The following is a 27494-nucleotide window of genomic DNA, read 5'->3' as shown; positions in this document are numbered from 1 at the left end:
TATGGACCGATGTGGACCAATTTTTGCATGGTTGTTAGAGACCATATACCAACATCATGTACCAAATGTCAGCCGGATCGGATGAAATTTGCTTCTCTTATAGGCTCGGCAAGCCAAATCGGGGGATCGGTTTATATGGGGGCTATATATAATTATTGACCGATGTGGACCAATTTTTGCATAATTGTTAGAGACCATATACTAACACCATGTACCAAATTTCAGCCGGATCGGATGAAATTTTCTTCTTCTTAGATTCTTCGCAAACCAAATCTGGGGATCGGTGTATATGGGGGCTATATATAATTATGGACCGATGTGGACCAATTTTTGCATGGTTGATAAAGACCCTATACTAACACCATGTACCAAATTTCAGCCGGATCGGATGAAAGTCGATAGCTTGTTTCCTTAGGAAGTTAGCGTGATTTCAACAGACGGACGGACATGCTCAGATCGACTCAGAATTTCACCACGACCCAGAATATATATACTTTATGGGGTCTTAGAGCAATATTTCGATGTGTTACAAACGGAATGAGAAAGTTAATATACCCCCCATCCTATGGTGGAGGGTATAAAAAACTAATTCCCAGTGTAGTTAATAAATTTCTAGGCTGACGCCAACTCTCATTCGCCACTGTGTTCACAACGAGGCATATCATAGGAATATTTTCCGTATTGCTGGCAACCAGGGTCAATGTGTAATTATTACAGAAATGACCATAACGCCAATGATAGCAACCAACCAATTTCAACCATAACAAAAGATTAATTAAAGCTAATATTTTGTATTGCAGAGGGGTCCAAGCATTCGTGTTCGTGGAGGTCCTTGGAGCTGTATGTGTTATCTTGATATTGTGCGTTAGGGTCAGAGCAATTTTTTTGGTGCGAGTCAAAAACAAAAAAGGAAAATCGAAATATGCCTATATGGGCATAACAGTGAAACTAAAAGAAAGCAAAAAATAAAATGGTTAATTTTTTTTTATTTTTTTTTTTCGAAAATTTTGAAAAAATTTAAAAGAATATAAAGAGAAAGAAATTGGTAGGATGATTAACCGAAGACTTGTATGTTATGAGAATTCTTCACTTATAAGACCTTGTCTTGTTGTGCATGACAAAATAAAATATATTAACCCTGGTGCACCCCTTGGTTCAATTTGACCCAACATTGATTTTAAAACGTAATTTTTATTCCTTTAGTTATTGGATATTTTTTGAAACTTTTATTTATCCATTACAGAGGCGAAATGTATGTTTTTAGAAGATAATAATAAAAATAAAATATTTCCATAATCCGCTATAATAATCCGCATGTGGAAAGGCAGCTGGCAAAAAAATTGGGGCATTAGAGGGTTAATTAGCAAAAAAGCAAGAAGAGCAGCGTATCAAAATTTTGCTCGCGCATCGCGAAAATCCGAGCTACTCGCACGCAAAGCTGGCAAAATCGCTAAAAGTTGCCAAATCAACCGTTACAAATGTAATTAAAGTGTTTGGGGAACGTTTGTCGACAGCCAGGAAGTCTGGATCGGGGGGAAATCGAAATCGAACCGGAAGCCGCTGAGACGACAAAGAGAGTTGCCGGTAGTTTCAAGCGAAACCCTAACCTCTCTCTCCGAGATGCCGCAAATAACCTGGTGTATCGTCCGTGCATCGAGCCAAAAAACGAGCCGGACTATCGACTTACAAGAAGGTAGCGACTCCAAATCGCGATGATAAACAAAATACGACGGCCAAAGCGCGATCCCGGGGGCTGTACACGACGATGCTGACGAAGTTTGACTGCGTGGTAATGGACGACGAAACCTACGTCAAAGCCGACTACAAGCAGCTTCCGGGACAGGAGTTTTATACGGCAAAAGGCAGGGGAAAGGTAGCAGATACTTTCAAGCATATAAAACTGTCAAAGTTCGCAAAGAAATATCTGGTTTGGCAAGCCATCTGTACCTGTGGCTTGAAAAGCGGCATTTTCATAGCTTCCGGGACTGTCAACCAAGAAATTTACGTGAAAGAGTGTTTGAATAAACGTCTGCTGCCTTTCCTGAAGAAACACGGTTGTTCCGTACTGTTTTGGCCGGATTTGGCATCTTGCCATTACGGTAAAAAGACCATGGAGTGGTACGCCGCTAACAACGTGCAGGTGGTTCCCAAGGACAAGAACCCTCCCAACACGCCAGAGCTCCGCCCAATTGAGAAATACTGGGCTATTGTCAAGCGGAACCTAAAGAAGACCAAAAAAACTGCTAAGGACGAGCAGCAGTTCAAGGCAAACTGGCTTTCTGCGGCGAAGACGGTGGACAAGGTGGCTGTACAAAATCTGATGGCAGGTGTCAAGCCTGAGGCCCGGCAATTCGGATTTGGAAATTTTTCATTTTCATTTTTCAAATTCTTCTTTATTAATTTGATTTTTAAATACTATTCATTTAATGAGATTTTATCACAGTAGATATTACAACAACTGAGACTCTGGCTGGCAATATAAGCTATGTCATTTAAGATACATATTATTAAAGGTAAAAGGATTTGGAAAAGCGAAAGCCTAACTGAATATTTTTTCTGAATTTTATACTAATTGAACTTGAAAAATAAATTTAATTTGATTTTTTAAATAAACGATTTCACCGATCTACACGCGTTTTCCTTTGACCGAATTTTGACCGTATCACCTTTAAAAATAAAACTTTGGAAACGGAAATAATGTAATTTAATATATATTCCAAAAATGTTCGCAATATTTCGAAAAGATGTTCGACATTACATAATTGTCAAAATTTTATTTCTATAGAAAATTCTGTCAAAATTTTATTTCTATAGAAAATTTTATCAAAATTTTATTTCTATAGACAATTTTATTTCTATAGAAATTTTTTTCAAAATTTTATTTCTATAGAAAATGTTGTCAAAATTTTATTTCTATAGAAAAATTTGTCAAAATTTGATTTCTATAGAAAATTTTTTCAACATTTTATATCTATAAAAATTTTTGTCAAATTTTATTTCTATAAAAATGTTTGTCAACATTTTATTTCTATAAAAATGTTTGTCAACATTTTATTCCTATAATTTTGACAAAATTTTATTTCTATAAAAAATTTATTTATATAGAAAATTTTGTCAAAACTTTATTTCTATAGAAAATTTTGTCAACATTTTATTCCTATAATTTTTTCAAAATTTTATTCCTATAATTTTGTCAAAATTTTATTTCTATAGAAAATTTTGTCCAAATTTTATTTCTATACTAAATTTAGTCAAAATTTTATTCGTATAGAAAATTTTGTGAAAATTTTTATTCCTATAGAAAATTTTGTGAAAATTTTTTGTATAATTAGAAAATTTTTATTCCTATAGAAAATTTTGTGAAAATGTTTATTCCTATAGAACATTTTGTCAAAATTTGATTTCTATAGAATGTTTTGTCAAAATTTTAATTCTATAGAGTTTTTTTCAAATTTTTTTCTATAGAAAATTTTTTCAAAATTCTATTTCTATGGAAAATTTTGTCAAAATTTTATTTCTATAGAAAATTTTGTCAAAAATTTTATTTCTATAGAAATTTTTTGTCAAAGTTTTATTTCTATAGAAAATTTTGTCACAATTTTATTTCTATAAAAAATTTTGTCAAAATTTTATTTCTATAGAAAATTTGTCAAAATTTTATTTCTATAGAAATGTTGTGAAAATTTTTATTCCTATAGAAAATTTTGTGAAAATTTTTATTCCTATAGAAAATTTTGTCAAATTTTGATTTCTATAGAAATTTTTTTTTTCAAAATTTTATTTCTATAGATTTTTTTTCAAATTTTATTTCTATAGAAAATTTTGTCAAAATTTTATTTCTATAGAACATTTTGTCAAAATTTTATTTCTATAGAAAATTTTGTCAAAATTCTATTTCTATAGAAAATTTTGTCAAAATTTTATTTCTATAGAAAATTTTGTCAAAATTTTATTGCTATAGGAAATTTTGTCAAAATTTTATTTCCATAGAAAATTTTGTCGAAATTTTACATCTATAGAAAATTTTGTCAAAAAAAAAATTCTATAGAAAATTTTGTCAAAATTTTATTTCTATAGAAAATGTTGTCAAAATTTTATTTCTATAGAAAATTTTGTCAAAATTTTATTTCTATAGAAAATTTTCTCAAAATTTTATTTCTATAGAAAATTTTCTCAAAATTTTATTTCTATGGGAAAATAAAGATATAAAAAATTTGTAAATGTCTTTTTAGTTAGAGAGGGATATTTTGCAAAATCTACCAAATCATCAGGAATTCTACCAATCTACCAAACAGTAAAAAAATCTACCATTTTTGGTATAATTCTACGAACTGTGGCAACCGTGGTCACATTGCACTTCTTTACTAACCGATTGTCGTCACAAAGTAACTTAATATAAGTGTGCAAAATTTAATACAAAACGGTTCAGATATAGATATAGCTCCCATATATATGTTTCGCCCGATATTCAAAAATAACGTTATTTTTGACCATAGTCGCGGCCTCATTTATTAACCGAGTTTACTCAAATTTAGCACAAGGTAATCTTCTGTAATATCAACCAAACCTGCAAAATGTAATCCGAATCGGTTCAGAGTTAGATTTAGCTCCCATACATATTTATCAATCGATTTTCCCAAATTTGGCCATAATACTCTTATTAACTCAAGTTTCAAATTTTGATGTATTCTCTAACTGCAGCACCAGATTTTCATAAATTTGGATTTATTACCCACACTAATTGATTTAAATAATGGAATCAATATTAGTGGCATACTAACTCTGTAGGAGCAAAATCGACTTAATTTTTTTTAAATATGGAAATGCGGTTTATCTACCAAACCTATACCAATGTTACCACACAAATGCTTATGTTTTCTAATTCAGTAGGGTGGTTTATGCTATGATAAAGTCGGCCCCGTCCGACTTTCTACTTTATTAAATTGCTTTTACTAAATTTAGGATAAGAAATCTCTAAAATTTGAGTCGCATGTCGTGGGAATAAGTCAAAGTTTCCTTAAAGTAAAGGAAAATCTTTTTGGCGTTTTCTTATCTGCGTGCTAATTTTGGATTCCACTATATTTTCGATTTTTTACTAGAAATACACGCAGAGAAGGAATATGTTCACCCAAAACATGTTTCAAGAACATAATGTTACTTGTTCACGAAAAACATGTAACATGTTTGTCGAAACCATGTTATTTTCTACGAAATTATATCTCTGATTGCGGCAAGCATGTTATGTTTGGCAAGAAGCATACAATAACATATGAAAACACAGCCCATGTAGCAGCAATCTTTCATGAATACGCTCCACCTTTGCTACACTGAGAAAGATATTGTATTTTCGTATGCACATAGATTTTTTATCCTCAAAACATTTTATTCTATAGTTTATAAAAAAATATTAAGCAACATTTCAATATTATTGATATAAAATAATTTTCATATGCAATAGATCAATAAGTAGCTTTTAAGAATTTCTTTTGCAACTTACCATATATTTGTAATATGTACCATCATGGGCATAGCTTCCAGCAAATTTTCAAAATGTGTGTCCTAAATTTAATGAAAAAAAAATTGAAACAAAAATTACGAGTAAGTTTATACTCGTAATTTTTGTTTCAAATTTTTCTTTTAATTAAAATTTCAATATTTTAAAAAAATTTGTCCTTAACTAATAGTGTGTAAATTGCGCATCTTAAAATTGAGGTTGCGAATCTTTAATATCGGGAGCCACCGTGGTGCAATGGTTAGCATGCCCGCCTTGCATACACAAGGTCGTGGGTTCGATTCCTGCTTCGACCGAACACCAAAAAGTTTTTCAGCGGTGGATTATCCCACCTCAGTAATGCTGGTGACATTTCTGAGGGTTTCAAAGCTTCTCTAAGTGGTTTCACTGCAATGTGGAACGCCGTTCGGACTCGGCTATAAAAAGGAGGTCCCTTGTCATTGAGCTTAACATGGAAGCGGGCAGCACTCAGTGGTATCACAATGGACTGAATAGTCTAAGTGAGCCTGATACATCGGGCTGCCACCTAAGCTAACCTAACCTAACCTTGGTTGAAGCGTATGGAGTGCGATGGTGATGAGTCCTGTTGAAATGCCCATGGTCTGCGACCGGAATGCTTATCTGCCCGGGTGCTTGCGAAATGTGCTGAGTCCTTTTTTTCAATACAATACATATTCCCTATAATATTTGCAACAACGGCTGTGCGGTTGCGCGAGCTATCGCTGTGGTCGGAAAAAATGTACGGTCATAGTTCGGTCCTCAAAGTAATGCCAGATGTGCCTAACGTAGTGGATTACACCCTGGCAAAACCACTTTTCGACAAAAAGTTTGAAACTCTAATTCCCAACAGTGAGGCGTGGTGTACACAGACCCCGGGGAATAAAAGATATATAAATTTCTATACTGATGGCTCCAAATTGAATGGACAAGTGGGGTTCGGAGTATATTCTAAAGATCTGGAAATTCGAATAGCGAAAAGATTACCTAATCACTGTAGTGTTTTTCAGGCTGAAATATTGGCAATAAGAGAGGTGGTGAATTGGCTGAGAAGTAATGTTCCAACAAATATTGGCATAATATATACTCAGACAGTCAACCCGCAATAAAATCCTTGGACTCTGTGTTCCTTAACTCAAAAACGGCCATAGACTGCCGCAAATCTCTCAACGAGATGGCTGAGCAGTACAATATTCACCTAATATGGGTGCCTGGTCATAGGAACATACCGGGGAACTGTGAAGCAGATGTGTTAGCAAGGCTAGGAACTACCTCACATATTCCAGGGGAACTAGAATCTGTTGGTATGGCTCTGGCCACCTGCAAGCTCTTACTGCGTGAGAAGGCTGTTATGATGACCAATATTCGATGGGAAAATTGCAAGGGTTGTAACGACACCAAGCAAATATGGCCCCATTTAAACTTAAACCGCACAATAGATATGCTAGTGTTCTCAAGGCGTCAGATAGCACTCCTAATATCTGCTATAACGGGTCGCTGCCTGATAGGCGAATTTGCAAAAACTATAGGTGCGAAGTATAATGACTATTGTATAAGCTGTCATGACGTGGAGGAAAAGGAATCAATTAAACACCTCTTGTGTGAGTGTCCTGCTTTTTGTGTAAGGCGTAAGCGAATTTTAGGAGCATATAGCTTTAGATTACTGGCTGACCTGGAAAACGTTAACTTAAGCAGTTTGTTAATATTTTTGGAGCAATCTGGTTGGTTCCACAAAAGTAAATAATAGAGAAGGTTCAGTGGTTAAGACTAGAAGTGCCCATATGTAAAAGGTACTTTTAGTTAAATGTGGTATCACAATGGACTGAATAGTCTAAGTGAGCCTGAAATTTAATCGGGCTGCCACTTTAACCTAACCTAACCTAACCATTTATTTTTATCCCACGGCAAGCGACCACCGACTGTTACGGTGACTCACACAAATGCCATTAAAGGCATCTACGTTCTGGCAGTCAATCGAAGATGTAATTTTTCAGTTGAGCTCTTTGGCAAGTAAAGTCGATCATTTGGTTTGTTTACATAACTGCTCAATTTGGAATGGATTCTCAGCGGAGAAAACCAAATTCGGTAACTGGCCACTTTCATCCAAGCGAAACAACTCCTTGGTTCTTTTCAGTCAAGCTTTGTATGTGCATCAGTGAGCTCTTGGACTATGGCTTAGTTCCAGCTCATTTTTCAATATGAGTTGCATTCGTTCAGCACAAGAGCAGCAAGTTTTCTACCACTGAGCCATGGATTTGGATGGCTCCATCAGGACAACGTCAAGTGGCACATATCAATTGTGACTCGCCTGAAGCACCGGGAGTATTATTAGGAGATTCTTATGAACCCACCATATAGTCCGTCCATGACGACCAATTTTAGTTGTGAAAATTCTCTTCAATAGAGGCGTGTGAAAATCGACTGTCCCAAAAGCCTCCAACGGACAATGAATTTCATTTCGCTCAACCTCGTATATCAATATCGCGTTAGCGTAATACCATCATAAGCCACAGCACGAGTACTCACTCTCGCATATTCTACCTCAAATCTCATTAGAAGAACTATGTAAAAGAGAACCAAAATTGACTTGGGGTAATTGGCATCTTGGCAATAATGAGCTACAAAGTTAAGTGCCAAGCAAGCCACAGATTACTTTTGTAAGGATGTATGCGGTATGTACGCTAAGCTATCCAACTTTTGGAGCTTATTTCGTAAATTACACATGTAGACATTTGCTAATGGAGAAAATAACATTTAATTGAATAAACTTTATACCAGATTAAATGCATGTGACTAAGCTTTAATTACAAATTTTTACCTCACCAAATGATATATTCCTGATGGGAGTGAATTTTTGAGTCAAACAAATAAAATCGGTGGAATGATTTTTATGGGTGGATTCACAAAGACATTTGGATGGAAACCGGAATTTTTTGCGCCTTAATTCACCTTTAGCATTTTCAGAATTTTGCCTATCTACAAACTAAAATGTTGGACATGGAGAACATGCCTTTCCCGAACATATACCGGAAAATGATGGACCCTCTACGTAGGCTGCTAATTTCATGTAAATTTAAGTTATTTACTAAAAAGAAGTCTTGCAGAAGCCTGTGCAAAAATCATAAAATTATGTACCGAGTTCCCATTTATGGACAACCCTCTACTTTCAATTTTCAAAAAAACGGACAAAAGGGAACCATCTCCCCACCTTCGCTCCACTCCGACCTGATATCGGACTATCGCGTACCCTATATTAATTTCACAAACTACCTAACGGTCCCTATAAATTCTATCGAAGTAAGTAAACAAAGTTAATTTCACTATTCCCCTTCCCCAACCAGATATCGAAAAATCATGTATTAATTTAATCACCTCCTCCTACGTTCCCTTTAAATTTCAAGTAGATCGGAGAAGGTTAAATTTTGCTCTATTGTTTTAAAGGGACGTCACATTCCCCGATACAATATCGACAAACACCGAAGTGAATAGCACCCTTAACCTTGCCTGAAAGTTCCACGAAAATCTAGAAACTTTCCTTCAAGTGTGGGGCAATGAAGGTTCCCTCCCCGTCCAAATATCCATTTGATTGCATAACCTTTCCCCACGTCCTTTGTAAATTTCAAGAAAACTTGACAATTTCAGTTTTTCAGTTTTAGATGAGGTGCCCCCCCCCCCCCGACCAAATATCGAAAAGTGATATAGCCGATATTGTGTAAACGTCAGAAAGAAAAATGTCAAGCAAATTATAAGCCCCATTTTTAAAAAGTAGGGCAATGGGTTGCCCCTCCTACCGTCCAAATATCACAAAATCAGATATCCAATATAAATTTCATAACCTCTCCCCACGTCCTCTGTAAACTTCAAGTAATTTGGAAAAGTTTAATTTTTTCTCTGTACACACAAAAAAAATTTTTTCTGATTCAATCGCGAAATTAATTGATGCAATTAATTTTTTAATTGAAATGTCTTCAATCACAGAAATGATAGTATCAATTAAAAATTAATTGATCCAATAAAAAAATTAATTGATACTATTAATTTGTGTGAATGATTTTTGTTTCAATTAAAAAAATTGTTGAATCAATTAAATTTTTAACATTATTGAATATTTTTTTAAACTCAATTAAGATTTTAATTGGAAAAAATTTCGTGAAATTGTTTTCTGTGTATGTACTTAAGGAGAAGCGGATGTCTCCCTATGCCCTTTTATTTTTTCCCCGACCAAATATTAAAAAATCAGGAACCTGATATAAATTTCACAACCTCACCCAGTTTTTCCGTAAAAATTCAGTCGAAGGACTCTAGTTTTTTTTCCACTGTACTTTAGAAAAGTCAGGTAAAGGGAAGGTCCCCTCCCCGACCAAATATAGAAAAATTAAGTAGCCGTTCTTTGTCTAGACGCCCCCTTCAACCTTCCCTGAAAATTTCAAGCAAATCGGATAATTTAGTTCCAAGTTTCAAAAGGTCGGAAAAAGGGGAGGTCCCCATCCCCATCCCCATCCCCGTCCACATAAAAACACATCAAAAACCCCATATTAGCGTCATAACCTCACCGCATGTTCTTTGTAAATCTCATGTAATTTAGAGAATTTTAGACTTTTTCACTGTACTTTAAAAAAGTCGGACAAAGGGGAGGTCCGCTATCATACTATGATACTATCATTTCTGTGATTGAAGACATTTCAATTAAAAAATTAACTGGATCAATTAATTTCGTGATTGAATCAGAAAAAAGAAATTGTTTGTGTGCGAGGAAAAAAATTAGGTGCCTTATTTGCACCACATGAGCGCCACCTACGATCTCTAAACGTTTCAAATAAATCGGTATAGCCGTTCCCGAGCTTACCCGGAACATACACAGAAAAAAATTTCACAAAAAATTTTCCAATTAAAATTTTAATTGAGTTTTAAAAAATATTCAATTGAAAATTTAATTGAATCAACAATTTTTTTAATTGAAACAAAAATCAGTCACGAAAATTAATAGTATCAATTAATTTTTTAATTGGTACTATCATTTGTGATTGAAGACATTTCAATTAAAAATTAATTGGATCAATTAATTTCGTGATTGAATCAGAAAAAAAAACAAATAAACAAACATACTTTGAATTTTATATACTCGTATAAAATTGTATTTTAAAACAAAGGTACACTGAAAAAATATTGTCGTGGGGCCTAAAATTTCATGTCCTTAAAATACGTATGAAAATTTTGCTTGGCATAGAAGACACATTTCTCTAATATAAAGTTTTTTTTCCTTGTCTAAAAGTCGATAAACTTTTCAATGAAGTCGTATTGTCCCAATAATTAAGTGATTTGACTTAAAAATGGGTATCATAACATGAAAGAAAAATTTTTTGGTGTAAGGTCATCTTGACTTTAATAATTCAGATAAATTCTTTAAAATTAATGAAATTGTCCTTAAATTTGTTGTCTTTTTGCATATTGACTGTTTAAGTGATGATGATGACAATCAGTTGGAGGGTAATGGAGATGGGATGCAACCAATCTGCGGGAGGAGAAGGACGGCTCGTGAGCAAACCACCAATTCAATAATTCCCAATTCAATAATTCCCAATGAATATTGATTTTTTTTTCTCGTAAGAAACAGTGGATATTTGATTCCAAAAGCGATAGAAAATAAAAACACAAAAATGGAAAACAAGTGGATTAGGATGGTATTCTAAATTCTGGATTTTATTCTTTGCTTTGGCTCTTACCAGTGTAGCTCTAACAGGCGAATGAGACAGACGACAAAAAAGATTTTGCGGAAGTCTAATGATGACAGGGAAATTCTTCGCGGCGAAAAAAAGTTTGTTCGATTGGCAAATCATCATTATATATCGAAATGTTTGTATTTGGGGATTTTTAGTTTCAAATGTGGGATAAAATAGGGTTTATGTTCAAAATAACATAAACATTCCGCCCCCTCTTGCAGTATCTCTGCAACAAATTTAATTGTCATATTTAGACTTCCGTTTTAGTAATTAATTAAGGAAATTCATTGATCGAATAATTTATAATTAATTCATTTAATAAGATAAGATATAAGATAGTAATTCATTTTTGTTAGTGTGAGTACAGGTTTAACTGTAGATTGAAAATACAGTTACAATTAAGATTTAGATACATTTACAATTCATATTTCATTATAGTATCTTAAAGATATATGTTGGTGTGGACTTTGCTAAGTGTCTCAATAGAATATGATTTACGTGAGCTAGAATGATAGATTTTTTTTTGTGCGCTAAGGAAAACAGGGTTACCCCCTGTTACTATAACTATAGCGGGCAGTTGCCATAAATGGTCCATCCAAATATAGTATTTTGAGCCGTTGGTAGACCAGAACGATTTGAGATGCCGTCGGTAATGATACGGGAGTATATGTCTATGCCTAGGATTATGTCGATAGAAGCAGATTTGTAAAACTCTTCATCAGCTAATAGGAGGTTCAGAAACCTCTTTTTATAGGCCCTTGGAATGGATTGCTCTGGAGTGTGGATTGAGATTCGGTTGTTCACACGTAGTGTTACTTCGATTTTTACATCAGAATCGTATGTAGATATTAACGTAGTAGGACAAAGAGTCTCGTCATTTAAGGTATATGTCGTTAGTCGGAATTTGTTAACAACTGCTGAAGAGATGCGGCTGTATTGGGACCCAGAGTCTAATAAACAGCGGACCTTGTATTTCTCTGTCTTGTTTTTTATTCGGACAAGAGCAGTAGGAAGCAGAGTGATCGTGTTTTGTTTCAGTATTGTAGATAAGGACATGGTTGGTTCGGATTTCAAATCTCGACTGTTAGATGAGGAAGTCGAAGGAGTAGGCTTAGGATTTTTTGACGGGACTCTAGAGGCCTGGTTTACTCGTCTCGTTGTTGTTGCTATGGTTGATGCCCCATTTTCATGGCGTCTTGTAGCGGAAGACCGCCGTAACGATTGGAGTCTCTGATGCGTATGAAGCAGGCTGTGGTGGTTTTGGTGACAATATCTGCAACCTGTTGTTGTGAAACAGCTTCCTTGGGAGTGGTTGTGTGCCAGGCAATTTTTGCAATAGCCATACGTATTAACAACCTGGAGTCGTTTGACGGTGTTCATTTCCAAAAATCGTCTACATTTACGCAATGCATGGGGATGTCGACACAATCGACATATATAAGAACCAGTGGGTTTCGTATTGTTGGATCTGTCACGCATTATGGCCTATGGTAGAATACATTTTACTAAGACACAAGCAAATTGGATTGAAATTAACATATTTAGAGAATTATTTAACAAGTGGAATCCATAGGGAGGACGACTAATTTAACAACCGGTCTCGTTATAGTCCCTCTCTCGGTTAAAACGTCGGCAATTCTGACTCTCCCATCGCTTCCGGGATGAACTTTTAGAATGCGACCCAAACGCCACTCGTTAGGAGGAAGATTTTCATCTCTAACCACGACCATCATATCGTTACATATGTTTTCCGTTGGCCTCTTCCACTTGTAACGTTTATGAAGTTCTTTGATGTATTCCTCTTTCCATCGGAGGCAAAAATGTTGGTGGATAACTTTCAGTCGTTGCCACCTATTAACTAAGGACATCGGGGATTCTTGGATGTTCGGATCAAGAGGCGCTAAAATTGGAGTTCCAATTAGGAAATGACCAGGGGTAAGCGCGGAAAGATCAGATGGCTCTTCGGACATAGGACACAGTGGGCGAGAGTTTAAACAGGCTTCTATTCTGGCAAGTAAAGTCTGGAATTCCTCAAAAGTGTGTTTAAAGTTCCCTGCCACTTTCCGAAAACGGGTCTTGAAACTTTTTACACCCGCTTCCCAAAGCCCCCCCATATGGGGTGCTCCAGGTGGGATAAAGTGCCATGTAATACCTTGAAAAGAATAGTTGGATTGGACAGTCTTCTGTGAAGCCTTCAAGAAATCTTTTGCCAATGATTTTGAGGCGCCGACAAAATTGGTACCATTGTCGGAATGGACATGTATAGGACAACCGCGCCTGGAAACGAATCTATGGAATGCAGCCAGGAAGCATTCAGTGGAAAGATTAGACGTGGCCTCAAGATGGATGGCTTTTGTAGAAAAGCATACAAAAACGCACACGTACCCCTTTGTAATGCGACAACATCGACCAGTATAATGCTTTACGTCGAAAGGCCCAGCAAAGTCAACCCCTGTGTGAGTGAAAGGCCTTGAAGTTTCGGCTCTTTCTGGAGGCAATGCGGACATTAACTGTTTCTGGCATTTATGTTTATATATGACGCAAGGCTTGCACTTGTTAATTGTAGTCTTAATCAAGTTCTTCGCCTTGATAATCCAGTACTTCGAGCGGAGAATTCTAAGTACCAATTGGTTTCCCCCGTGGACAGAAACTTCGTGAATAAATTTCACTAATAAACGTGAAAATCGGCAATTGTAGGGAAGAAGAATGGGATGCCTTTCATTGTACGACAAGGCTGGAGACGAAACAAGCCTACCACTGATTCGGATTATCCCTTCAGCATCAAGAAATGGATTCAAACTTGATATAGTACTACTGGAAGATATTTGCTTTTTAGCGGAGAGGGCTAAATACTCATTTGGGAAAATTGCCTTTTGAGTCATTGAAATTAACCTATCTTGGACAATTAATACTTCAGAAGTGGATATACTCGTAGAGTCTCTATGGAAGTTCATTCGAAGTTTTGGATGAGTATTATAGAAAAATCTATATATGTATGCGACTACTCGAATCGCTTTTGGGAGAGAGGAGAATCTATCAAGGATATCATTAAAATCCTTAAAATACGAGAAATTGACCTTTATCCCTTTCCTTTCAATTTCTACAGCCTCTGTTGGATTGTTGTCGGTTTTCGGCCAATTTCTTTGAGGACCGCTGAGCCATTGGGGACCTTGCCACCACATACTATTGTCCCTCAGTTCCTGGGGACTCAAACCTCGACTTGCCATGTCGGCAGGATTAAATTCCGACCGCACATGATACCAGTTAGACGGACCGATAACTTGAGTGATTTTTGACACTCTATTTGCCACAAACGTGGACCAATAATGTGGGGGTTTTCCCAGCCAAGACAGAACAATTGTAGAATCGGTCCAGCAGAACATGGAATAGCTGGGAACTTTTAGTTGCGGAATAAGATGATCAAACATTTCGGAAAGTAATGTGGCTCCACACAGCTCAAGTCTCGGAATTGAAAGCGTCTTGAGTGGAGCCACTTTAGTCTTGCATGAGACCAAATGGACAAATATGGAAGAATCTTCGACAATTCGAATGTAAATGACAGCAGCATACGCCTTTTCCGACGCATCACTGAACCCATGAAATTGGACATTGGACCTAGGCGTAAATCCAAACCATCGCGGAATGCTAATGTCACTTATCAAAGGATATGATGATTCAAAGGATTTCCATTTGGACAATGATTCGGAGGAAATTTCCTCATCCCATTTAGTTCCTTCTGCCCAAATGCTTTGCATTATCATCTTAGCTGTAACAACACATGGGGCGAGCCAGCCGGCAGGATCAAAGAGTCTTGAAATCCTTGAAAGTACTTCTCTTTTTGTGTAAGTGGAAATAGTAGGAAAATCAATTGTGGAAAAGAAAAATGAATCCGATGAAGCATTCCAACGTATCCCCAACGTTTTGGTAGTGCTTCGGTGATCAAATTCAAGGAAATCTTCAAAAAGGAGTTGATCAGGAGGGATGTCTAAAAGGACTTCTTTCGTGTTAGATGTCCATTTTCTCATAGAGAACCCTACGGATTTCAAAGCGGCAATCAATTGGTCTCGCGAGTTAATGGCTTCCTGGATGGAATGTCCTACAGCTAAGGCGTCGTCAACATACATTGAGTTCAAAAGAATCTCGGAAGCAAGGGGATATACTGCCCGGACATCGTCAGCCAGTTGCATAATAGTCCGAATCGCGAGGAATGGTGCACAGTTAACACCAAACGTGACGGTATCAAGTTCATAATCTTGGATACATTTGTTAGGATTCTGGCGAAATAGTATGCGCTGAAAAGCCCTGTGCTTCGGATGAACCAAAATTTGCCTATACATTTTCGTTATGTCACCGTTGAAGACATAGCGAAAGAATCTCCACCTAAGGATGAGTACCACCAAATCTTGCTGCAATACAGGACCCGTATGAAGGACATCATTTAGACTAAAACCGTTGGATGTTGGAGAGGAAGCATTAAAGACTACTCGGACTTTCGTAGTCGTACTGTCGGGTCTTACCACTGCATGATGTGGTAGATAGTAATGCTTTGAAGAGTCAGATGGGTTAGGAGGAGAGACAGTGGACATATGGCACAATGTTTGATACTCTTCAAGAACACGATCGTATTCCATCTTGAAGTTAGGTGTTCGAAGAAGACGGGCTTCGTTTCTAAAGAACTGAGCCATGGCGATTTTTCGTGATTCACCAATGTCAATTTTTTGAGGAAAATTATTTTTGAATGGTAGATGGACAATATATCGACCCTCACTATTTCTAGTGGTGGTGGCGGCATATAAATCTTCACAAAATTGTTCGTCAGGAGAGAGAAAAGTTTTCCGTGGGATGTCTTCTACCTCCCAGAACCGAGAAATCTCTTTATCCAAAGATATTTCGCAAAAATAGGACAAAGTTTTGGGACATGGATTGGTGTATTCACTGGGAATAGGACCCGTAAGGACCCAACCAAAAACTGTCTCTTGCGCAATCAAAGTTCCACAAATGTGTCTACGAACGCCGGACAACATCACGGACGGAAGTATATCTCCACCTATCAAGAGGTCTATTCGCGAACTCTCAAAAAATCGGGGATCTGCCAGTGGCATATCTGGCATCTCAGCCAATGCGGACGGATTTATAGTTCTCGATGGTAGGCTTCCTGACAATTGCGGAACAACCAGGGCCGAAACGGATATCTCGAAACTATCGTCAATGTTCGAAGACAGTATAAACCTACATTCCCTTTGAACTGAAGCGGATGTCGTATTGTTCAACCCAGATATAGTGGCTGATGTTCGTCTAAACGGAAATTTCAGATTATTAAAAAGTCTTTCGGAAATAAAAGTTCCTTCCGACCCCGAATCCACCAACGCTCGTGCAAGAAATGTCAAACCATTATGACATATCTTCACCATAGCTGTACCTAAAAGCACAGCCTTAGATTGGCTTGCGAAACAGTTTTGCACAATTCCCACACTTTTGCTAGTGGACTGTATAGAAGGGACCCTGTTATCTACAGAAGTCGATGTTGGAGATATAGCAGTGGTAGTCTTAGCGTTGGATTGAGCCGGAGTTACCTGATTCTGTTCGCGATGAAGGAGTGTATGGTGTTTTCCATTGCATTTGAAACAGGAATATTTACTGCTGCAATTTTTCACTGAATGAACTTTCGAAAAACAATTAAGACACAAATTACACTTCTTAATTTCCTTAAGTCTCTGATTCGGCGTCATGCCAAGAAATTTTTGACATTTTCGAAAACCATGGCTTTCATTCGGACATAAGCGACATACGGGCTCCGCAACCTTGTTCTGAAAGGTCTTCACGTTTTTACCACCACCCTTTGAAACAAACGTATGGCCAGAAGTCATCCTCGAACTGGAATTATGAGCATTTGAATCTTTTCTTCGGATTTCAGTTACGGATTCTAATGTTCGATGACGATTCGTCAAAAAAGAATTGAGATCTGACCACTTCGGAAGCTGTGTCTTGTCTTCCAGGGTCTGCTCCCATAATGTTAGTGTCACATCCGGAAGCTTATTGCAACAAACGAAGACAAAAATTGGATCCCAACTCTCTACGTCTATGCCATACAGTTCCAAAAGGGATATGCACCCATTAATATCCCTTTGTAGTCCCTTGAGGGTCACACTGGATTCGGAATTGATATTGGACAAGTTGAAAAGACTCTTTAATTGGATATTTACTAAAATCCTTTTATTCTCATAACGTTGGGTTAGATTTTTCCAAGCTATAGAAAAGTTTTCATTAGTCAGTGGCAACTTTGTCACAATATCGTTTGGTTCCCCTTTCGTTCTTTGGTACAAGTGAAACAATTTTTCAACAGAACTAAGTCTAGGATTTTTTATGCATACCGCAGTGAAAATATCGCGAAAAGTGGGCCACGAAGCATAGTCACCACTAAACAATGGGACCTCGCAAGGTGGAAGTTTGAAGCCTTGGACCGACGTTGGGCCCGGTTCAAGGCTTGGAGCATTCACATCCTGAAGCAAAGTGCTTAGGTGGTCAACACAACGGCAATAAGTCGCAAAGGCGTTGCTGAATTTCGATTTGACCATCTCAATCTCGGCGGCTTTCGCAGTGGCTATCTCCTCCTTTTCCTTAGCAGTTGCATCGGGATCTTGAGCCCCTTCGGCCGCCTCAAGTTCGATGCCTGCGAGACATTCATCATAGATGGGTTTCAACTTTTCCCATAAGTCCCTCGACTCCTCTTTATACGTATCAATCACAAACTTGGAACCGAGTTGCGTTTTCTTGTCCTTAAGGATGGCCTCGAACTCGACTAATCTATCGGCTGAACGAATAAATTTGTCAAGAGACATTTCGCACAATGAGTGTGTTGAGCCTTAAACACAAAATCAAGAATAAAAATCTACGAAGATGAGTCGTAGACACTTTGAAGAAATTTTGGCAATTATGGTGGGCGACAACGCCGAAAACCTTCAGAATGTTCTAATAACAATAACAAAATAATATGTCCTCAATCAAGAAGTGGGTACGGATATGAATCACCTTGGGTCCCAGTGAACCAAGAATTTTAAATCAAAATGAAAATTGGAAATCAATATGTATAAGGATATATCTCAGTATCCAGTGGTAGATGCCTATTTTTAGACTACGGACAAGTCACCAATAATAAAATCCGAATAAATTTTATCCCTGGAGCTAATCACAAAAAAGTCCTTGATGGCAATATTACAATATCGTTCCTAGAAAGGTCCCAATGACGCTCACTAGAATGATACTCCGAAAAGAAATCACCTCAACATGGATAGATATTGGTGAGGGTTTCTAAACTAAAAATTAGCCGTCTGACACTATCGGTTCAAAACAAGATCAGTACTGCGCAAGAAAGTATGGTTGGGCTCAACTTCAGCAATATGGACCATATTCACTTATAATTCTTATTCGACAAAAAATTCCAAGCCAGCCCAAAAGTTCGCGTTGACAGCATAAACCTCCATAAGATCAACGAAATTGGTTCCGAACAGACTGAGAATTAAAAAAAGAACTCAAACAATCTCTGGTTCACCACACTGAAAAAAGATCTGTATCTGGCGGGAGACTTCTTTGGACGAGTGTGTATTTGTCCAAAGTCGAATATATGTATTAAAAACTCCTGATCCCAATGATCACTATGCACGGATGTCATGAACAAGAAAATCAATAAACCTTCCGAATATTAATACGGGTGAATACAGAGCTTTTGCTGCTGTCCACAAACTGATAGAGCAAAGGCACTTTTTTTTCAGTGTATGTGGAACAGTAGCTAGAAATTATATATCTCAGATATATTAAAACAGCAAAAAGCAAAATTTCATAGCAACCAGATACGAATTACTCATCATTCGATCACATAAAATGAGGATAAACTCAAAGTATATGCATACTTTCTAGCAGCAGTGTGATGTATATTATTTCGAACAGCTGATCGGAGAAATCTTTCACTCGAAGTTCAATGACCCGAGAAAGATACAAAGAAGAGGAAGACTTAATGTGCAACGACAGTGCTGCTTACAGCTCTGCTTGCTATGATAGCGATGTAGTTGTGAGAATCAACACAAATGGGAGAACCTCTCATAGAAATGAAATGGATAATGGACAATGAAATGCAGCAGTGATGGAAAAACCACAGCACACGTACGAAATTCTGGGTTCCCAAAAACTATTATGGCTACACAAAGCATTCAATTAATGTTGAAATATTCGCAAAGTTATACCCCCCTCAAGTGGGAAAAATGTTATGGTAGAAAGGCAGGTATATAGTATTACTGAAAACCAAAATAAATACGTAAAAACACGCATGAAACTATTTCTTTTACCAGCCTTAAAACCACAATATATGAATTACACAAAAATATATATTGCAAATATTAATTTTAAATCAATTAATATCATATTATACTTGAAAAATATAGTTCATTAGGTATATCACAAATATCATATTGACCACAATGATCTCTTTTCTTAGATAAATTCAAAATAAATAAATTCCACATAGATATGGAAGAAAGAGGGGCAATATTCACTTCTACAAGAGGGAGAAGGTTGGAGAAGAGAAAATATGGAGCTCAAATACCGATTGATATTGAAGTGTGGAGTGAGTGAGAGTGACGGTCGGGACAAGAGTTTGAAGAAACAGACAAGCGGGGAGAGGTTAATGAAACGGTAGAAGGGAACAATCAAGGGAACTGGTGGAGAATGTAAAGGGAGCTGTAAGGAATAGGCATACATAAATGGTAACTCGAGTAGCAACAACAATGCAATGTTTTTTAACAGAGGCTGCTACTGGTCACCGCATAGCATTTGTTTGATTGTCAGAGCGTCGGTTGCAGAGATGGCCTGCCGAATATTCATACCCACGTGTGGAATTTACGTATTTATATATATATATTAATTTCACAGACTCACCATTAAGCAAGAATAATTATAAAATATTCGGTAGAACATATACAATTTCCATTAGCTCGATTTTTGTACTTGATTTAAACTGTGATGCCCGAGGTGTTTTTTTTTCAGCTGTCAATATTCTTTTTCATTTGTTCTTATTTTTTTATATGCATATTTTTATGTGTATTTTTTTTTTTTGTTTTTTAATTTTTATATGTATTGAAGCCTGTTTTCTTTTCAGACTTTTCGAAAAAAAATTTCTTCGTTCTTTTTTCTGTAGCCAAAAATATATTATTTCCCATGCGCGTCTATATTAATTTAGCTCACTCTATCACACTTGTTCTACGAATGACTAAGAGACACAAAAAACAAAGTACACCAACCTGTTTTCCTCGGATAACAGCTTTGTGGAACGGTGGAATGAAAAAATCTCTCAGAGAGTACTCCAATGATGTAGATGTGCTGATATGTAGATCTGGTTCGAATTGGACCAAATGTTTAAGTGATGATGATGACAATCAGTTGGAGGGTAATGGAGATGGGATGCAACCAATCTGCGGGAGGAGAAGGACGGCTCGTGAGCAAACCACCAATTCAATAATTCCCAATTCAATAATTCCCAATGAATATTGATTTTTTTTTTCTCGTAAGAAACAGTGGATATTTGATTCCAAAAGCGATAGAAAATAAAAACACAAAAATGGAAAACAAGTGGATTAGGATGGTATTCTAAATTCTGGATTTTATTCTTTGCTTTGGCTCTTACCAGTGTAGCTCTAACAGGCGAATGAGACAGACGACAAAAAAGATTTTGCGGAAGTCTAATGATGACAGGGAAATTCTTCGCGGCGAAAAAAAGTTTGTTCGATTGGCAAATCATCATTATATATCGAAATGTTTGTATTTGGGGATTTTTAGTTTCAAATGTGGGATAAAATAGGGTTTATGTTCAAAATAACATAAACATTGACTATAAAGCAAAACATCGTTCAAAAATAGGACATGTTTTTCAACACTTTATTTTAAAGACGTATTTTACTTGAAACATAGCATAATTTCGTTAACTCGTTTTTAAAGGACTTTGATAGCATATGATGAAAAAGGCTTAAAAACGAAAAATTAAAAATTGCTTCCTAGAAGCAAGTACACAAACCCCAAATTTAAAAGAGAATTGTGTCATAAAAGTATCCTTAACAGGTTGGCTGATAAGTCCCCGGTCTAACAAAGAAAAACACAAGTTTTTGTCAAAATTCGTTTTTATTATTCAACATAGTTCCCTTCAAGAGCGATACAACGATTATAACGACCTTCCAATTTTTTGATACCAGTTTGGTAGTACTCCTTCGGTTTTGCCTCAAAATAGGCCTCAGTTTCAGCGATCACCTCTTCATTGCAGTCAAATTTTTTCCCTGCGAGCATCCTTTTCAGGTCTGAGAACAAGAAAAAGTCGCTGGGGGCCAGATCTGGAGAATACGGTGGGTGGGGAAGCAATTCGAAGCCCAATTCATGAATTTTTGCCATCGTTCTCAATGACTTGTGGCACGGTGCATTGTCTTGGCGGAACAACACTTTTTTCTTCTCATATGGGCCGTTTTGCCGCCATTTCGACCTTCAAACGCTCCAATAACGCCATATAATAGTCACTTTTGATGGGTTTTCCCTTCTCAAGATAATCGATAAAAATTGTTCCATGCGCATCCCAAAAAACAGAGGCCATTACTTTGCCAGCGGGCTTTTGAGTCTTTCCACGCTTCGGAGACGGTTCACCGGTCGCTGTCCACTCAGCCGACTGTCGATTGGACTCAGGAGTGTAGTGATGGAGCCATGTTTCATCCATTGTCACATATCGACGGAAAAACTCGGTTGTATTACGAGTTAATGGCTGCAAACACCGCTCACCGGTCGCTGTCCACTCAGCCGTCTGTCGATTAGACTCAGGAGTGTAGTGATTGAGCCATGTTTCATCCATTGTCACATATCGACGGAAAAACTCGGTTGTATTACGAGTTAATGGCTGCAAACACCGCTCAGAATCATCAACACGTTGTTGTTTTTGGTCAAATGTGAGCTCGCGCGGCACCCATTTTGCACAGAGCTTCCGCATATCCAAATATTGATGAATGATATGACCAACACGTTCCTTTGATATCTTTAAGGCCTCTGCTATCTCGATCAACTTCATTTTACGGTCATTCACAATCATTTTGTTGATTTTTTTTTTATGTTTTCGTCGGTAACCACCTCTTTCGGACGTCCACTGCGTTCACCGTCCTCCGTGCTCATTTCACCACGCTTGAATTTTGCATACCAATCAATTATTGTTGATTTCCCTGGGGCAGAGTCCGGAAACTCATTATCAAGCGAAGTTTTTGCTTCTACCGTATTTTTTCCCTTCAGAAAACAATATTTTATCAAAGCACGAAATTCCATTTTTTCCATTTTTTTCACAATAACAAAAGTTGCTTCGCAAAAGACGCTCTATTTCACAAACTAATTGACTTACAGACAATTTTGACACGAATCATTTGAAGGTTGGTACTATATAAAAATAATATGCATTTAATACTAGCGACGCCATCTATGTGTCACACCGGGGACTTATCAGCCAACCTGTTATGTTGAAAATTATATTTACCCTCAAACTGAAAAGGTGTGTCATTCTATGTTTATTGGGTAGATTCAAACGCCTGGATTTGGTCGACTCTTATGCTATCCCTAAGTGAGCCCTATGGGATACACTGCCTTTAGAATTATTATATCCACGACTCCATAGTTGAATTACACATATATGTTTGTAGTAATGTAACTGTAACAAAGCTCTGGGGATTATATAACATGTCCTTAGGAAACAGGTAAAACCAACATCTTAATAAGATTTTTCCCATTGATTGAAGCAACAATAATACCCTCATTGTCTAGCAATTAAGAGATTTTCTCACTACCTTGGGAATAATTTTCATTCACTTCACTTCATGCAAAATGCTATAGCCTGTTTGTACGGGGACTTAGTGTCCATTATCCTCTCTCTCTCTCTCTCTCTCTATCTCTCTGGCACAATGCGTCCTATGTGAAGCAACTAGAAAGTGTGAGTTGTGAAATACAAAAGAAACAAACAAACCTCAGGTAATGTTGTGTCCTATTTTTATTATCTGTTGAAAATTTATGGTCATACGGTTTCAGCTATAACAGCTTTTATGGTAATTGCAATGACCGCCAAACCATAACAGGGTCATATAACCATGATTCGCTCGACTCTTGGGGGAGTATTTGGTTGGAAACCAATTTAAGGCGTTTTTTTTTTTTTTTCTTCCAATTTGTTGTGAGAATTTAAGTGATACCCAAAACAATTTAAGCTTTTTGCCGCATAGACCACAACAGCAGGAATAACGTGCCCTTTGAGAATAAAGGAAAACGTGCAGTTTTTATTCCGAGCTGATTACTTGGAAATGTAGGTGTTATACCCTCCACCATAGAATGAGGGATATGCTAACTAGGTCATTCTATTTGTAACGCATTGAAATTTTTGTCTAAGACCCTATACATTTTATAAAGGGTGGCTGATATGTATGGTAACCAACTTCAGGTTGCTATCATTTCTAAACAACTTGTCTGATAGCTGTAAGATATATTCCAGTGGTAGTTCATTTTATGGTTTATAAGCCTATGAAAGCATTTCAATCTATTGCATTCAGAAATGAAGTTATTCGTGATGAAATTGCAGCGTGATAGTGTGATTGATTTAGATTTGGCTGGAAACTCACAAGAGGCTATAGTTAGCATTTAAAGGGTGATACGGTCAAAATTTGGTCAATATAAACTTGACGTATTTCTTTCAATTTTGCATTTAAAAAACCTGAACACTCATTTTGAAGGTGTGTGTGTAGAATGTTGCTCCTATTTTGATTTTGGAATTCACTCTTCAGTTGTCAAAATGTCGTCCAAGCAAGAAGAGCAGCGTATTAAAATTTTGGTCGCGCATCGCGAAAATCCGAAAATCAACCGTTACAAATGTAATTAAAGTGTTTGGGGAACGTTTGTCGACAGCCATGAAGTCTGGATCGGAGGGAAATCGAAAACCGGAAGCCGCTGAGACGACAAAGAGAGTTGCCGGTAGTTTCAAGCGAAACCCTAACCTCTCTCTCCGAGATGCCGCAAATAAGCTGGGTGTATCGTCTACAACCGTGCATCGAGCCAAAAAACGAGCCGGACTATCGACTTACAAGAAGGTAGTGACTCCTAATCGCGATGATAAATAAAATACGACGGCCAAAGCGCGATCCCGGGGGCTGTACACGACGATGCTGACGAAGTTTGACTGCGTGGTAATGGACGACGAAACCTACGTCAAAGCCGACTAAAAGCAGCTTCCGGGACAGGAGTTTTATACGGCAAAAGGCAGGGGAAAGGTAGCAGATATTTTCAAGCATATAAAACTGTCAAAGTTCGCAAAGAAATATCTGGTTTGGCAAGCCATCTGTACCTGTGGCTTGAAAAGCAGCATTTTCATAGCTTCCGGGACTGTCAACTAAGAAATTTACGTGAAAGAGTGTTTGAATAAACGTCTGCTGCCTTTCCTGAAGAAACACGGTTGTTCCGTACTGTTTTGGCCGGATTTGGCATCTTGCCATTACGGTAAAAAGGCCATGGAGTGGTACGCCGCCAACAACGTGCAGGTGGTTCCCAAGGACAAGAACCCTCCCAACACGCCAGAGCCCCGCCCAATTGAGAAATACTGGGCTATTGTCAAGAGGAACCTAAAGAAGACCCAAAAAACTGCTAAGGACGAGCAGCAGTTCAAGACAAACTGGCTTTCTGCGGCGCAGAAGGTGGCTGTACAAAATCTGATGGCAGGTATCAAGCGTGAGGCCCGGCAATTCGGATTTGGAAAAGCGAAAGCCTAACTGAATATTTTTCCTGAATTTTATACTAATTGAACTTGAAAAAGAAATTTAATTTGATTTTTTAAATAAACGATTTCATCGATTTACACGCGTTTTCCCTTGACCAAATTTTGACCGTATCACCCTTTAAATGTGAATATATCCTTTGTTTCCCGTACCATTGCTCATTACCTGTGGATATACCCCAGAGATGATCCGGGAAGTAAAGAACAGATTTGATCGAAGTCCATGATACAATGGTAGAAATTTTTCTCGTGGGACGTGTTGCCAGTATTGGGGATTTTTTTTTACCAAATTGCAAATATTTTTTTTGTGGATGGGGACGAAATTTGAGTTGAGTTGATGACTTGGGGATTTGGTGGGGAATTTCCATAGATTTGGGAATTTCTGTGTGGATTTTTTTTTCGATCGAAAACAGTTCGGTATAATAAATGAGGTTTCCATGAAAACTTTTAATTTCTATATTATATTCAAAATTTAATATAGAAAACATTGCTCCTCTTTATTCCATGACATAACAGCTTGGCTGATAAGTCCCCGGTCTGACAAAGAAAAATACATTTTTTTGCCAAAATTCGTTTTTATTATTCAACATAGTTCCCTTCAAGAGCGATACAACGATTATAACGACCTTCCAATTTTTTTATACAATTTTGGTAGTACTCCTTCGGTTTTGCTTCAAAATAGGCCTCAGTTTCGGCGATCACCTCTTCATTGCAGCCAAATTTTTTCCCTGCGAGCATCCTTTTAGGGTCTGAAAACAAGAAAAAGTCGCTGGGGGCCAGATCTGGAGAATACGGTGGGTGGTCGCTGTCCACTCAGCCGACTGTCGATTAGACTCAGGAGTGTAGTGATGGAGCCATGTTTCATCCATTGTCACATATCGACGGAAAAAGTCGGGTGTATTACGAGTTAACAGCTCCAAAACCACTCAGAATCATCAACACGTTGTTGTTTTTGACAAATATGAGCTCGCGCGGCACCCATTTTGCACAGAGCTTCCGCATATCCAAATATTGATGAATGATATGACCAACACGTTCCTTTGATATCTTTAAGGCCTCTGCTATCTCGATCAACTTCATTTTACGGTCATTCAAAATCATTTTGTGGATTTTTTTGATGTTTTCGTCGGTAACCACCTCTTTCGGGCGTCCACTGCGTTCACCGTCCTCCGTGCTCATTTCACCACGTTTAAATTTTGTACACCAATCAATTACTGTTGATTTCCCTGGGGCAGAGTCCGGAAACTCATTATCTAGCCAAGTTTTTGCTTCCACCGTATTTTTCCCCTTCAGAAAACAGTATTTTATCAAAACACGAAATTCCTTTTTTTCCATTTTTTTCACAATAACAAAAGTTGCTTCACAAGAGACGCTCTATCTCACAAACTAGTTGACTTACAGACGTCAAAGTTTCACACGAATCATTTGAAGGTTGGTACTATATAAAAACTTATCAGCCAACCTGTTACAGGGCATTTGAAATAGAAATGAACACAGGATTTTAGTATGGGGGACCAAGGGCTAATTTATAATTTTACTCATTTGTGTTTCGAAAACTTGATCTTAACATATTGCAGCAAATATTTAAATTTAAATTTTTACAAATATTTTAATTTAAATTTTTAAATTATTACCGATTTTCTAGAGCACAGCTATTTCATTATTTTTTGCGAAAAATTGATCGGAATTTTAATTTAAATTGGTGATTTTTTGGGACAAAGGCGTACCAATTTGGGGACAAAAGCCATAAAAATACTGGCAACACTGCTCGTGGGCTTAACATATCGCGAGAACGGATGAAAGACGTATTGCAAAATGAGCTTGGATTGAAGTTCCCCAAAATGGCAACAACACATCGATGCATAAAAAAGTTGGATAAAAAGAGCCAAAATGTTGCTTCGCTTGCACGAAAGTGACCAGATACCGAATTTGGTTTTCTCTAAGATCTTGTCCATTCCAAATTAAGCTGTTTGTGAACAAACAAGATGTTCACTTGCCAAAGAGGTCAGCTGAATATTGGCCACTAGAACTCAAGCTCCGCATATGGTAATGGTATGGGCCGCCGTAACGACGGATGGATGCTCCCCGCTCGTATTAATTGTTTGATAACGGGGAGCCACCGTGGTGCAATGGTTAGCAAGCTCGTCTTGCTTACACAGGGTCGTGGGTTCAAACCCGGTTCGACCAGAAACCACAAAATTTTTCAGCGGTAGATTATCCTTCTTAGTAATGCTGGTAACATTTCTGAGTGTTTCAAAGCTTCTCCAAGTGGTGTCACTACAATATGGAACGTCGTTAGGACCACGGTTGCCACAGAATTCTTTCGAACATAGCATATTTTTTACTCTTTGGTAGATTGGTAGAATTCCTGATAATTTGGTAGATTTTGTAAAATATCCCTCTCCAACTAAAAGTTGCTTCACAATTTATATATATTGTTACGTTTTTATAT

The 27494-nt window shown here is 37.3% G+C and overlaps 2 protein-coding genes across 2 annotated transcripts in view; one reads left to right on the top strand and one right to left on the bottom strand.

Moving 5' to 3' along the window:
• LOC142241485 (uncharacterized) overlaps positions 1–20437 on the bottom strand; it is a 153486-nt gene extending 133049 nt beyond the window's left edge. The window contains exon 1 of the mRNA XM_075313264.1: positions 20158–20437. Coding sequence (XP_075169379.1) covers positions 20158–20196 — 39 coding nt within the window. The 5' untranslated portion in view covers positions 20197–20437. The remainder of the gene's footprint in view (positions 1–20157) is intronic.
• The window catches only part of BBS4 (Bardet-Biedl syndrome 4), a 61637-nt gene that overhangs the window by 31696 nt on the left and 2447 nt on the right, over positions 1–27494 (top strand). The window lies entirely within an intron of this gene.

This window comes from Haematobia irritans, chromosome 5 (assembly GCF_050003625.1).
Source record: "Haematobia irritans isolate KBUSLIRL chromosome 5, ASM5000362v1, whole genome shotgun sequence".
Classification (NCBI taxonomy): Eukaryota; Metazoa; Arthropoda; class Insecta; order Diptera; family Muscidae; genus Haematobia; species Haematobia irritans.
The sequence above is the reverse complement of the archived record's forward strand: the minus strand, read 5'-3'. Positions and strand labels throughout refer to the sequence as shown.